This window comes from Larimichthys crocea, chromosome IV (genome assembly GCF_000972845.2).
Source record: "Larimichthys crocea isolate SSNF chromosome IV, L_crocea_2.0, whole genome shotgun sequence".
NCBI lineage: Eukaryota > Metazoa > Chordata > Actinopteri > Sciaenidae > Larimichthys > Larimichthys crocea.
In genome coordinates, this window is record NC_040014.1 from 5,555,321 (window position 1) to 5,569,717 (window position 14,397).

A 14,397-nucleotide genomic window follows, 5' to 3' on the forward strand; every position below is an offset into this window, starting at 1 on the left:
CAAAGTAGCACAGTCAGAGTAAAAAAAGTAGAATTCTGGGAAGCTTTAATTCAAAGTTTTACTAACCAAATGTAGTCTAAGTATCAATATTAAAATCATTATTAAAATCTATTATTATACTGAATGATCTTTGTGAGTTTTATATTATTACATAATTGCAATATTTCATTGATGCAGTAAGAGAATCATGAGCTGTGTTCATTTTGGCAGCTAGATTTAGTATTTGTGTGAATGTGCTACTCCCAGCAGCCTGATCAGCCCCTTGGAGATGCAGTGCTCGATCCGGATCAGGTGAAGTGGATTGGCTCTTGTAACTAGTTGGGTGGGTGTGGATCTTAAAAAATGTGCATCACAGTATAATCTTGTCATTTTTTAAATGCCAGATAGGCCATGGCTGCAATATCATTCTATTAACAACAAAAAAACACACACACAAAAAAAACATACATTTTGTAGCTTATCTTGTCTTTGTTGGTAGTGTTTGAGAGGAGGTCCTCTCTGAAGAGCTGCCTAAAACCCCTCCTGAAGAGGAGGGGTTTTAGGCAGAGAGGGGCGCCCCTGATCGGTTAGAAATCAAATCACCAACCGGTAACAACAGATGAGAAAAGTTTAGATAGCCCTAATCATTGACTGGGAGGAGCAGCAGTTTCATTTTTTAGAGGTTCAGCTGGAGGTGGTGTGCCTTCATTTATGTAGATATTTACTTTTAATGCAGCGTTTCCATACATGGACCTGAAACCCATTAGATCTGTTTTGTGCTGCTGAGAAAACTGAGAGATTTCCATTTCTCCTCATCAGTGAAAAAGTCACAGTGTTGTTTCCACACTAAAACTGACACTAAAAACAAAATAATTCTCCATCAGAACAAGGCACTTTGCTGCCTTCATGTTTCAGCAGAAGCCAAGTGAAAAGATTCATTTCAGCACTAACAGAAGACTCCTCATTACAGGAATCAAAGTGTTCACACTGAGAGCTGCTGATCGTTCTCTGAGTGCAGGTTTTACATGAAAGTTCTTTTTGGACAGAACTACTGAGTGAGCACAAAACAAATCGGATCTGTAATCAATCTGCAGATCAAGATCTGGAAAAAATGCAGGGACCGATCTGTGAGAGCAGTAATGAACCTATAGCGTCCTAAAGAAGGCGAAATCATCACTATGCTGTTCATGTTTTGGCTCTGACAATAAACACACACACACAGATAATTATGTAAATCCCCTTCAAGGGAAAATGAAAAATAGTTTTGGATCTAAAACACCCAACACGGTGATTACAATAGAACTGAAGGTCAGAACAGGAAAGAAAAGTAAATACAAAAAGTATTTAGGTTGCTGTTGGAGGTGTTTGCTCCATGCTAGCTGTTGTCTTGATAAAGTCTGTATAGTTTACAGTCACCCTGATACCTCCAGCACTGTGTCATCACTCTGCTACAAGCTTCTAGTGGTTTAATTTATTAATTACATCTAATAGATCCTCTTTTTTTTTTGATCAAACAGTGAAATGTCTGCCTTTCTAATGTGAAACATGCAGGGTGAAGCAAAATAATGATAAAAAAATAACCAATGACGCTAACACTTACGGGCCCCAGCGCAAGTTCCTGACTGCATCACTGTCGCGCCAGTAATAAGTTAAAGCTCACCCTCGAGTATAATATTGTGATTATACAACAATTACCAACTTTAAATAAGCCATTATGACGTGTTCTTGTAATGAAACTCGATCCGCGCTGAACACAGAGTATTTTATTTTGAAAATCAACCAGGGTCTTATTTTGTATTGTGTAGCCGATTTCCTTCCCCGCACAATCTGCTCTGAGCTCCAGCGTCCGTGAAAAATAGAAGCTTTGTGTATGTGTTGTGGAGGGCAGCCGGTCACTGCAGTCGTTCCGGAGCCGTGGCACAGTGGAACCAGAGATTGTGTGAGCTGACACTGACTAAAATTGAAACATATCGGCTCTGTCGCCGTTCCGCATGCAGTGTATTTTAGGGGTTATATGTAATGAAACCCAGTTTGCTACTCCAGCAAGTAGCGCACATATGAACACTAAACTGCTTTGCTATGAGGTATACACCTGTATTAACGAGGTACACACCTGTATTAATGAGGTACACACCTGTATTAATGAGGTACACACCTGTATTAACAAGGTACACACCTGTATTAACGAGGTACACACCTGTATTAACGAGGTACACACCTGTATTAACAAGGTACACACCTATTAACGAGGTGGTCTAACAGCTCTATACCACACAGAATATTCATTAAATATTATTAATGTTGGTATGTTATTTTTCATTAGCTGCCTGTAGACAAAGCAAGTTGAGTATGGTAATTTAATATACATCACATCCTTGTTATCTCATCTCTCAGGAGTAATCTGTCTGTTCTCATCAGTATCAACATGTTCAGATCGATATAAACGCGTTCTGCAAATAGATCTATTTAAATAGATTGTTTGCTGTGTACCTGGTAAACAATGAATAAAAAATTAATCTATATAATGTAATACTTGAAGACCAGTACTGAAGACCAGTCAGACTGTGTGTGTGTGTGTGTGTGTGTGTGTGTGTTGTTAGTTCCCCCATATAACTAGCCTAGCTTGCCTCAGGGGGCATTTTGAACTGACCAGACAGTGATCAGGGGACCAGAGTAAAGCCTGGTTGCTCCTCCGTCCATGTGGCAGACAAAGATCGACCTGTCACAGTTGCATCACAGACTACACAGTGACTCTGCTATTCTGCTCACTCAATACTACTTCTGCTTCTTCTTTTAATGCTGTCTCTGGCTGATTGTTCTCTGCTGTCTGAAAGACAGCTGCATTTTGCCTCAGCTCACAACAGGAAGGCAGACTTCCAGCTGGTTGCCATGGCATCAGTTTAAACAGGCATCGGTGGTCATCGTGGCAGGGTGACACAGCAGATATGTCTGACGTCTAATCAGATCACCGCGGCACTCGCTGACTGGCAGCCCTGACCCAAGTCCTGTCACATCAGTACGAGAGGGAGGCCGACCTCACCTGTCCGTCCGAGCTGCAGCGGTCGGATCGAACGGACAGGTGAAGACAGCGTGGAGGTAATCGCTGCAGACACAAGTCAAAGGTCAAACAAACTACAGCCTGAAGCATGATGGGTAAAAGTGCATAAGTAAGTGAGAAAATAATGGACTGTAAATGAACCGCAGAGCAGCAGTTTGTGTTAGAGCCCATCAGAGTAACCTCCAATTCTAAAATCACCTCTACCCAGCAGCATAATATGAATTCCCAAACCAAAGAACACACAGATGGGAGGATTAGGAACGGCAATGAGAAGGAAACAGAGGGCGATCTGAGCGGCGAGAAGGAACAGGAATCTCCCAAGATTCATCGCAAACATCCAAATAATCTGCAGCGTGCAGAGAGAGGGGCCAACAGATGGTGAAAACGAACAGATGTCTGCAAGTGATCGCTTCCATGAGACGAGCCTTCTCTCCAGGACGAGATTGAGGAAGACGTTTTCTCCACAAGGTCGCACGTGGCTGTGCCATATTTGATAATCAACTGTGGAATTTAAAGCTCAAATGGAGTGTGAGGGGTAAAAAAAAAAAACACACAGAGCGGGTCAGTCCTGTCAGGGTCAGGTCATGTCTGTAAAAGTCACGCTAAATCCTTTTTTCTTCTCCCCTCTGAGACTCGATTTGAGTTCAAATCCTGGATTACAAAGCTTTAGGAGACAAAGGCAGATCAATTTGATTTGACTCGTCGGCGGCTTCATTGAAAATCTGCGATCAGGCAGAAAGAAGTGAGCAGCGGCGGCGGCAGCACGCGGGACAGACGGATTAAACAGTCTGAACATTCATGACCTGAACAGACTGCGACACTTTAATATACGAGTGCGGACGGGAGGAAGGTGAGCTGAGAGGTCTGAGAAAGAGACAGATAGAGACGAAAGAGGTTGAAGGAATCACACCACGTTTGGGGAATCATGTAAGCTACTATCTGCATTTGTATCCAGGGGAACGCAACTTCATTAGTTCTCCTCAAAATATGACTCTCAGAGGTGCTGCGTTCACAGATGCACAGAGAGCACAGCCCTGTGTTTGGCTTGTAAGCCAAAGTTCCGTGTCTGTTCTGATGACCTCAGTCGGTTTCCTTTAGAGACCGATCAGACAAAGAAGCATTGCTACAGGCACAGCTGCTTCACTAACACACAGTGTGTGTGTGTGTGTGTGTGTGTGTGTGTGTGTGTGTGTGTGTGTGTGTGTGTATGTGTGTGTGTGTGTTACTCTGGTGGATTCCCTCTCACCTGCCTGATCTCCTCACCACCTGCTCCTCCTCATCCAATCAGCCCGTGCAGTACAAAAGACCGGCTCAACCTCCTAGACTCCAGACCGTTCAGTCCCTCCACTTAGTGCAATTTCTGAAACTCATTCAGGTGATCTCTGCTAACCCTGATCTCAGCTTGTCTCAGGAAACCTGTCCCGCACCTGTCCTTAGACTCCCTCTCTGCATGATCTCCACAGATCACTGGACTATCACCTCTGGTTGTTAATGCTGTACACTGTGGAACTGTTCTCTGGTTAGTGTTGGCTGTACTAAACATGCAGCGTAACACACACATGGTGACCGTCTGTGTTACGACTACTACTAATGCCATGTAACTATGCAGTTAGGCTAAGGAAATAATGTTACATAGCTTACGTTAGGTATATATATATATATATATGTACAAAATAAGGGGGCTCTGACTTTTGGCTTCACACAGGACATGAACTGCAATTTCACAGGCGGTACTGTTTGTTTGCATATCAAACCATTAAGCTATACAGGCTTGGGGCGCTATAGAGCGGTGCCTACAGCATCATATTTTGAAGCACAGGGCCACTGACCAAGCCGGGATTTGATGAAATGTGTTGTAACCAACCAGACTGGCAGAGACTGATGTGCCGGATTTTCAAATGACCTTAGCAGTGAGGTGATTAGTTTAATTCCCAATCCATAGACCTGCTGATAATGTGTATTTTCATGGTGTAACTGGTCATTTGTTTAAAATGAATACCTAAAAAATCTGTTTTTACGTCACAATATTAATGATTTTAATTTGATACTAATGTTTCCACACACATCCAGATGCTGTTTAAACCTGAATAATGTACTTTGATATAAATCTGCAGTATCTCTCCTTCAGCATCACATCTGTGTCCTGTGTCACCAGGCTCTCAGAGACAGTCGAATATGAAATAAATCTTTCAGCTTCGAGTTAAATCGAGCCCAATGTGACATCAAACACATCCAGCTGTGACTCAGCTTCCCCCCAAAGGCACCGAAAAGTTTCATTTAATCTAATCAAATTAAAGGCTTATTTAAAAATGACTTTTCATGAGTTCGACCTACATAAGGAAGAAAAAAATGTGCAGGGAAGGAAGGAAGGATGGGTGGAGAAATAAGAAAAGGGGGGACGAGGACAAAAGGAATTCAGGAAGCTAACTAACATCTGTGCATTCTTTTCTATCTTTACACTGGTTCGATAAATCGGTGTAAATCAGATTAAACAATCCTTCGTCCAACAGCTCTGAAGCTTTGTTCCTCTGTGCATCCAGTGTTGGAAAGCTCCACACATCCTGGCAAAGAAATATCTGAGAGTAAGAAGCAGTTCAAGCAGTTTATTCAGTCTGATTGGCTGAAAACCTGCTGGTGTTGGCTGGACCGGCGGACATATTGACAGACTTAAATCTTCCCTCTGCATTAGCGGAGACTTCCCTCTCTCTGTGGGAGCTCTGTGACCCCGCCCCTCCTCTCTCTCTTTCATGTTTTTCAGTCTTATTGGGCGAGCGGCGGCGGGCCGGCCGGTGGCTCAGTGGGGGAGTTTGGCAGCTTGTTAAATGTTTTCTAAAACACCCACAGTAATTTACAGAGCCTGTAATTAATCAGGAGAGGAACCCCGCAGGCCACAACCAAGAAAGTGTGTGTGTTACAGTCTGTGTGTGTGTCTGTGTGTATCGTCTTTCCTGGAGAGGGACTTGATTCCACAGAGAAGAGAGACAATCACCACCGCAGACCGCAGAGACTAAACCAGCCTGTGTTTTACTGCTGTGAATTAGTCAGAGTGTGTATTTAATGATTTATTCTCAAGTGTGTGTGTGTGTGTGTGTGTGTGTATGGTCAACTGCAGTGGATTTTTGGCTGCATTAACAACGTTTCGACTAATGACTAACAATTCATTTTAAATATGAGCATACAGAGCTTCTGTTTAAATGTGTTTGTGCCGCAGTGTCACATGCATCGTGCATCACTGGATCACTGCAGGTTGAAGACTTGTGTCGTAAATGTGCACACAGAAGCTTTGTTAAAGCCTTCTTCAATTCATAGCTCTTTTCATGGAGCACATATAAGCAACATATGGTGCGTGTGATTCTAAAAGACACAAACACCTTGAAATGGAGACGAAGTGGAAGTGTGAGGAAAACTGTCCAATGTGCTGCATCCTGTTCTTACTATGACTGAGATTTGTCAAATGGGACATAACAGGAGATGTTTGGTGTCGAGATTTCTTTCAAAATACATTAAATATGTTGGAAAATAGTTGCTGAAAACATGAGAAAAGACTTTGGATTGGATTTTGATTTTGTAGGCGGTCCTTAAAGGGTGGCTCGATGACACATTGAGGCCACCCTGAACATTCCCCTGCACCCCTAACAGAGATAGAGATGAGTTCATGTTGCTCAGAGTGTTTCAAAGTTAGTCGTGTCATTCTCTGAACTCATCTGACACGTTTCAGTCGCTTCAAATGTGTGGGTGTGGCTCCAGCACATTCAGAGGACACGCCCCCACAGTCCTGGAGCTAAAATTCATTTTTACCTGATTCTGACACCTAATTACATAAACTTGTCGATATTTTTATTCATTCAAATTTGTCTGGGTGGTTAATAACACTTTCTTCTTTGGTCTGACAAACTCAGAACACCTATTTATTCTGACTTTACACAGACTTTAGTTTGGGTTATTTCATGGTTGTATCAGGTACTCATCCGCAGTCAGTGCGGTGAGGGACCTTTCTATTCTAGCATGTGAAATATGGGTCATGCATATGAGTGGTCACTGTAGGGACGGTGTTAAACCACTGACCTCTCTCCATGACACAGAGCAGCTGTATGTTTGTGCTTAGGAAAGCAGGCACCATTCTGATCATTGCTATGGTAACCGAGGTCAGAGGACAGGGCTGTCTCACTCTCTAGACACAACAGATAGGTACATGATGTATGAAGACTACAGAGTCAGATACCAATGTCAGATCTCCAAGGGTAAACATGTTTCCTTGTTGGTAGAATAATGACTATTCATGGACATAGAGTAGCTGTCTCTCTATCCTGAGGCTTCTTCAGTCTTGAGGCGGCATCATGTCGTGTATTGATAAGTCCTCCATTGGTCGGTGTGTGAACTCTCTGCAAGCTAGAATCCACAGAAGTTTTGTAAAGGAGGAAGCTCCACTATGTAGAACCACTGTACAGTCATGAGTGGACTTAGGAGTGTCATCCAGCAAATTCATTTATATCATATCCAAAAGTTAAGCTCATCAACTTGGTATTTTTGATCCAGGCCATCCAGCATTTGGAACATAGAGCTTGTGCAGAATAAAGTGAGGAAAATGTGCCGTAGTAACATTTCCTGCCATCTCCTCTGGTTTCCTCTGAGGGTCACAGTCTACAGTTTCTCTTTATTTATGACAAAATTTCACATTTTCCCCCTTTTTGTTGTCACAATCCGTTTCTGGCACTATACAGCGTGTAGAACAGCCGAAAGAAATGGGACACAGGCGCGACGTGTCACGTAGGCGGGATGGAGTGGCTTCTTTTTTTTTTCTTTTTTCCTGCTACACAGACTCTGTGTTTGCAGCTTCATTTGATTTTAATGGATGCACTCAGCTGCGGGCTGCTGTGACACACGGTGCAAGGACAAAAAAATGCAAAAAGTTAAATAAATCCACCAAAACTGATGAATATGAGTTTATGCCTCTCACACAAAGTCAGCTGGAATAGGCTCCAGCCCCACCGCGACCCTGATGAGGATAAGCGGTTACAGATAATGGATGGACGGGTTTATGCCACAGATTCATGAAAGTTGAGAGAGGGAGAGGCAAGTTTTTCTGTATTGTTTCCTGAGAATTGAATCTGAAAAATCAGACGCATTATTTGTCAAGCATTGCTAGGGCTCTGCGGCTGATGCAGACTGCTGCAGAACATGTACTGACCAGAACCAGGATCAGACAGCTTCATCAATCTAGAATAGAATTTAAAATTCTTCTCCTTACTTACAAAGCTCTTCATGGTCAGGCACCATCGTATCTAAAAGAGCTCATAATACCTTACTACCCCTCTAGAACACTGCGCTCTCAGGACGCTGGGTTCCTTCTGGTTCCTCCAAAAGTAGATTGGGAGCCAGAGCTTTCAGCTATCAGGCTCCCAGTCTGTTTGGTGATCAGGACATGTCTAGATTCATCATCCTTATTTTAAATACACAAACATCATCATAACAACACCACAACAAAGCTATAAAACTATACTGCCATAATAACACTAACACTTTTATGACTGCACTATAAAACCCTCATAACAACACTGACACCGTTTGTCAGCAGCCATGCGCTGATGTCGTACGATGTGTTGGACGGGGTCAACCCTGTGACTCTTTGGTTACGGGACGGCGTCTCGTCCACCCTGTATGCTCTGTTTTCTTCCATTAGCATTCGGCGCTAAGAGCAGCAGCCGGCGCTGACAGCAGCATGCTGGATATGACTGATGGCTACAGTCCCGGCTCTGTTTCTCACTGCCTTCATTAAACTGCTAACAGGAACCAGCTAATGAGCCAGGCTGCACTCATTATTATGGGAAACAACACACACATTCGTTATCCTAATCATCTAATCATGGCCGCTGCCCTGTGGAGTCAGAACACACACATCTCCATACATCACCACGTTGTGGATATTCATCAGCATCTAACTGCCTCCATTTGGAAAAACAAAGTGTAATGGAGCATTTTAGCACAACATATTTCACTTTTATTAATTTAATGTAAATTCAAGACGGGGAGTGGATAAGTTAGCTTGTCACATGTCCAACACTCAACAGTTCCATCCAAAACGCTCCGTTAATGTATCTGTAGGGTTTTTTATGGCCTTTTTATATTTAGCACTGACACATTAATAAAGTAATAAACACGGCTGAACTCCTCTGTGGACTTTTGGCCACAGGAAATGTAAATTTAGACTTTTTGAGGACGTGAACAGTGAGATCACATTCCAAAATCTTTGAGAGTAATGAGCGGGAAAACAATTTAGGAGATTATACTCGTAATAAATGTGAAATATGTTCCGCATATGGCAGCTAGAGCTGCAGATTAAAAGAGAATTTGTGTATAAAAATAAAAAGTCTTCATGAATATGGAACACCAAACATCTTTGCAGGAGTGAAGAGTTCGAATTGAACTTTTTCTTTTTCTTTAATAAAAACGGCCTGTTTGAAAGGAGTCACAGTGGTAGCCTCAAATAAAAAGACTATTTTTTTATCTGGACAAATATTCTTTTCATTATTTCCATCCATTTCATTTGATCTTTTAACACATCCGCAGATGTCTCAAGCCACTGGAGGCTTTAATGTGAAGAATCTACCCAAGAAGCGTCAATGTTCATTGACACAGGCTTAACAGCAAATGGAAGTAGAACTGAGTGGTGATAATTCATTAAACGAACAGTATTCATGTTAAAAAAGAGAAACTGAGAGCAGCAGATTAATGACATGAGTTCTCACTTCCTGTCAGTGTGTGTATCTACATGTTTCTACACAAAAAGTCTATCAACATGCAGTGTGTGTGTGTTTGTGTGTGTGTAAATGTGGCATGTAAGTAAAGTGTTCACCTTATCAAATATATTCAATTTGCAGCTGAGGCAGAGAGAGATAAAAGGCAGACAGATGGAGGGATGAATAAATAAATCCAGAGCGCATACACAGATAGCTGAGGGCTCGTCATGATACTTTAAATCCTTGTCAAGCTTCAGCCCCAAAATGTTTTATCAAAGACTTAAAGAAATGACATGAGGTGTGGAAAACGGACAGCGCCGGCCTCCACGTGTTCATCACGAACGCTGACGTCGCTCTGGAGGGACTTCCCGATCATGTGGGCTTCGTGTCTGCTTTAAATTTTGGACTTCTTCAGTTGATTTCCCTCCTTCCTTTCACATTTTGTTTCTTTCTTTTCATTTCATCATTCCCTTCCTTTATTCTCTGTAACCGCAGGCACACGGTTACTCATTGGCAGTGGATTTCTTACAATAACGGCTGGTGTGTTTAATGACGCTGGTTCTCTTGTGCAGGAGACAGATTTATGTTTGACTTCAGTCTTCCCTGCTCAGATTTATTGTGAAGTGTCGGTTTTGTTCCACTTAAAGTCAGTCCACAACACAAGTTGACCATCGCCAACTCGTTCTGCTAATCAAAGTAAAATTAGACGTGTTGGCTGTGGCTTTTTTTTCTAGAACTGGGTACACAAAGGACACAGGTTTCCATCTGACTCACATGTCCTTGAGTCCTCTTGTATTTGACATGCATTTAGAAGTGTGACACCGGTAAGAGCCTTTTTTAAATTGTTTTTTTAATTAAAATTGAATCCCTTCACCCAAATCATTTGCATACACTCCCTAAGAGTGTTTAAGGTTAGAGATCTTGTTTCCGGGGCTCGAATCTAACGTGTCAGACTCCAGAGATTTGCAATCAGACCCCAGACGTGACATACCAAAGACTCCGACTGTTTATTGTAAACATCATGTGATGTTTGCAGGCGGCGACTGTCGAGAGCGGAGTGTAAACAGAATATGAATGCGGCATGAACACAGAGACAGACTCAGAGGGGACGCCGAGACAAAGACATGAAAGGACAGAGACGAGCAGAGAGGCCCAGCTGGAAGGAGAATGAAAACACCGGAAGGTTAATTTGCAGATTTTCTCCTGAGAGTCGAACAAACAACAGCTGCTTCTTTTGGATTTTGATTTCAAGTCTCTGTTTGCAGAGAAAAGATGCTATACAAAAATATGTATATTAAAAAAATCTGACGGAGCTGTTGTCTGATAAGCTCTGTGTTTGGACTCATGTCAGACTGTTTGTGACAGTCACTGGCATCTTTGTAATGATGGTCTATGTGTGTGTGTGTGTGTGTGTGTGTGTGTGTGTGTGTGTGTGTGTGTGTGTGTGTGTGTGTGTGTGTGTGTGTGCGGGGGCGGGGCACAGTAGGCGTGATATGACCAGTGACCCAATTCTGACTGTGGCAAGCAGGACAAAATCGCTTCACAGCGCAGCATTGTTCCCGGGGTGTTGCTAGCGTCACAGTGAAGTGACTTCAAGCACGGTGAAGCCTCTCCCAACACAGCATGCTGACTCTGCACTCGTCTAGAGCGCACACACACACACACACACACACTCCCCCACACGGGTATCTGTAGCAGGATGTGTTTTAGCCTTGTGTGTGTGACTATGAGCCAAAATGTTGGCAGGCAAATTTCCTAAAAGTTTCTGGGGACGTTTCATCCCTCCATAAATCCACCTGTGCTACAAACAAAACAGCTTAAGCAGCTCATTTCTGAGGCCATTGTTGGTGCCAAATAACATGATAGTAAAAAAATTCTATTTAATTACGAGCAGAATGTGGAATGACGGGCTGAGGGAGGCTCGTGTGGGATGATATCCTGATGAATCCTATTGTACCATGACAATCCACACACAGTTTGAACGCACAGATCCTATGCATATGATTCGATATGCATACCTATATATATATAAAATGAAAGGATGTCAATATATATCTCAACATGATCATTTTATTCTAATAATATTTTGTTATTTGTGATGGAAATCAAATAGTATTCCGGCAAAGATATATTCTGCTTCTAACCAAAGCGACGACCATCTGTTGTTCAGGTGTCTGAATGCTCGAGCTGCTTCAGTGTGAATGCAGCAGCAGCTGAGGAGCAGTCAGACAATAAATACAAAACATATTTTATTTATGAAAAGCTCCTGAAGCAAACAGACGGCTCCGGTTTTATATTTCATGACTGCATTTGATTCTGGATGTGATTCCCTGTCCCTGAGAGTGTCTGCAGACAGGAGGGGGCTTTCTGTCAGCGGAGCAATGTGGACGATTTCTTATTCTATCTTATTTATTTGTATTGTTTCGTGGATGTCAGGCTGATAACAGTTTGCAGTCTGGATGTTTTTTTTCTTATTCTTCCCCTCGGGAGCTTTGGGAAGTGACATGGTTTCATTCTTTTATTTTTCCACACGGCGCTGAACACTGACGGCGTATATGTGTGTGTGTGTGTGTGTGTGTGTGTGTGTGTGTGGTGTGTGTGAGAAGAGTGAGGACATTTAGTCCTGTCCCTGTTTTTGCTATGAGAGTGTTTGAGGATTAAGGTGGGTTGAGTCTAGAGCTGCATGTGTCTCCCCTCATTTCCTATCACTATCAAAATAAAAGTGAAAAACACTTACCCAGCACACTCAGCTCCGTGTTCGCAGTGATGTTGTGGTTCTTGTTGCTCGCCGTACAGCTGTAACCGCCGGAGTCGTCGTCAGTGACACTCCTGATGATCAGATTGCTGCCCGCCAGCAGAGAGTACTTCTTATTCCTGCAGAGAGAGGAAGAGTGAGGTCATTTACTTTTTGCGGATTTTGAAATCTTATATGAAAAATAAAAAAGTTAGCTTTATACTGAAAAGTCTGGTTAATTCTATATGTTTCCCATTACTTCAGGACTTTCACACTCCCCCTCTGAAGATGTCTTAAAAACAGCTCACACATACTGCACATTAACGCTGAGTCATTGCCTAGTACAGCTGGTCACAGTAGTTTATAAGCCAGCTGAAGACTTGTTACTCAAACAGTAATAAATAGTATATTTCCTTGGGACTATTTCCAGCGGCGGATTAATCCACATTTGATGCTCTAGTGAGTATCTAGGGCAGCATGAGGGCGTATAAATAAACTACAGTGTGTGTGTGTTCACCGTAATGAAGCAACATGTCACCAAGTGACACAGTGTGACTCACTGATGTGTTTCCACGGCTCTGTTCACAACCTTTTTCCATCAGCGAGTAAACTGACGAGGCCTGACTAATATTTTATGTATTTTTCATATCATATTCAGGAACTGACAAACGAGCGATTTGGATGAATTTTGAGCAGGTTCAGATTTTTATTTCAATATTGCTTGTTGGTTGTTTAAACGTTTCTAATGGAGGACAAGGTTTAGCAGCTCTGTGGACAGAGCTTGTCTGTCCTGTGAGGTTTTATTCTAAAAATCTAATTCTAAACTTTAAACTCACAATGTCTCCGCTGGTTCCAGTTTTCTTCACAGAAATGAATGAAATGCTGAGATACAGGACTTTTTACTTTTTTACTTGAACCATTTAAAAATATTTTTCTGTTTATGTATTTTAATGTTGCACCATTTTCTTTTATTTATTTATTTGTCTATTTATATCTTAATCTTTATTTGGAGCTACCTGTATATTTTATTATGCCTTATTTTTATTCTTTTTATTTAGCTTACTCATTTTTACATTTTTACTATTTCATTATTATACATGTTTTCTTGTTGTTTTTTAATTTACTTTATTTTACTGTTGTTTACCACCTGGATTAAACATGGGTTATTGGAGTCGTGCATAATATTAACAGACAGTCAATGAGACAGACCAGCTCTGGATCAGTTCCTCTCCTCTCCTCCACTGGATGCTCGGAGTCGGGTATCCGGACGCGGAACATTCCAGCACGGCGTCGGTTCCCAGCAGAGCCGATACTCTGGATGGACGCTGGAGGAACTGGAGGCTCCTGCTCACCCCAGGCTCTGAGGAGGACGAGACGGAAAGAGAGGAGAGAGTAAACAGATGACTCATTTAATGAGAGATAACGCAACACGGCCAAAAGTATGCAGACACCTAAAGATTGTGTTTGTATGACAGTCGATGACGTCATTAGAAAACAAAGGTTGGTGACGACTCTGCTGTTAGAACAACCTGAACTCTTCTGGTTCAGGCTTTCCACCTGATGTTGGAACCTGCATGGCTGCAGGGATTATCTCCCGCAACAATGACACAGTAACATTGATGTGATAAGGTCTGACTTAAAGTTAGTTCTCCAGTTCATCTCGTCAGAGCACAGTGCAGGCCAGTAAAGTTCTTCCACACCAAACTGGGAAAATCATTTCTTTATAGACCTGGCTTTGGCTTTGTTGAAATTGGAAAGGCGCTTCCCTTAACTCTCAAAACAGAGTGAGGTGTTTAAAATATCATTCTGTGCTGTAGCACAGATATACTTCTTTTATCAGAAATGTTTTAATCCACAGCAACTCTGAGAGATGTCTTTTTCTTTTGAAC

The 14,397-nt window shown here is 42.2% G+C and overlaps 1 protein-coding gene across 1 annotated transcript in view; it reads right to left on the minus strand.

Moving 5' to 3' along the window:
- Positions 1-14,397, minus strand: part of dcc (DCC netrin 1 receptor) — a 239,903-nt gene that overhangs the window by 143,174 nt on the left and 82,332 nt on the right. The window contains exons 4-5 of the mRNA XM_019258599.2: positions 13,718-13,868; positions 12,512-12,648 (exon numbers count right to left, since the gene is read on the minus strand). Of these exons, the coding sequence (XP_019114144.2) occupies positions 12,512-12,648; positions 13,718-13,868 (288 nt within the window). The remainder of the gene's footprint in view (positions 1-12,511; positions 12,649-13,717; positions 13,869-14,397) is intronic.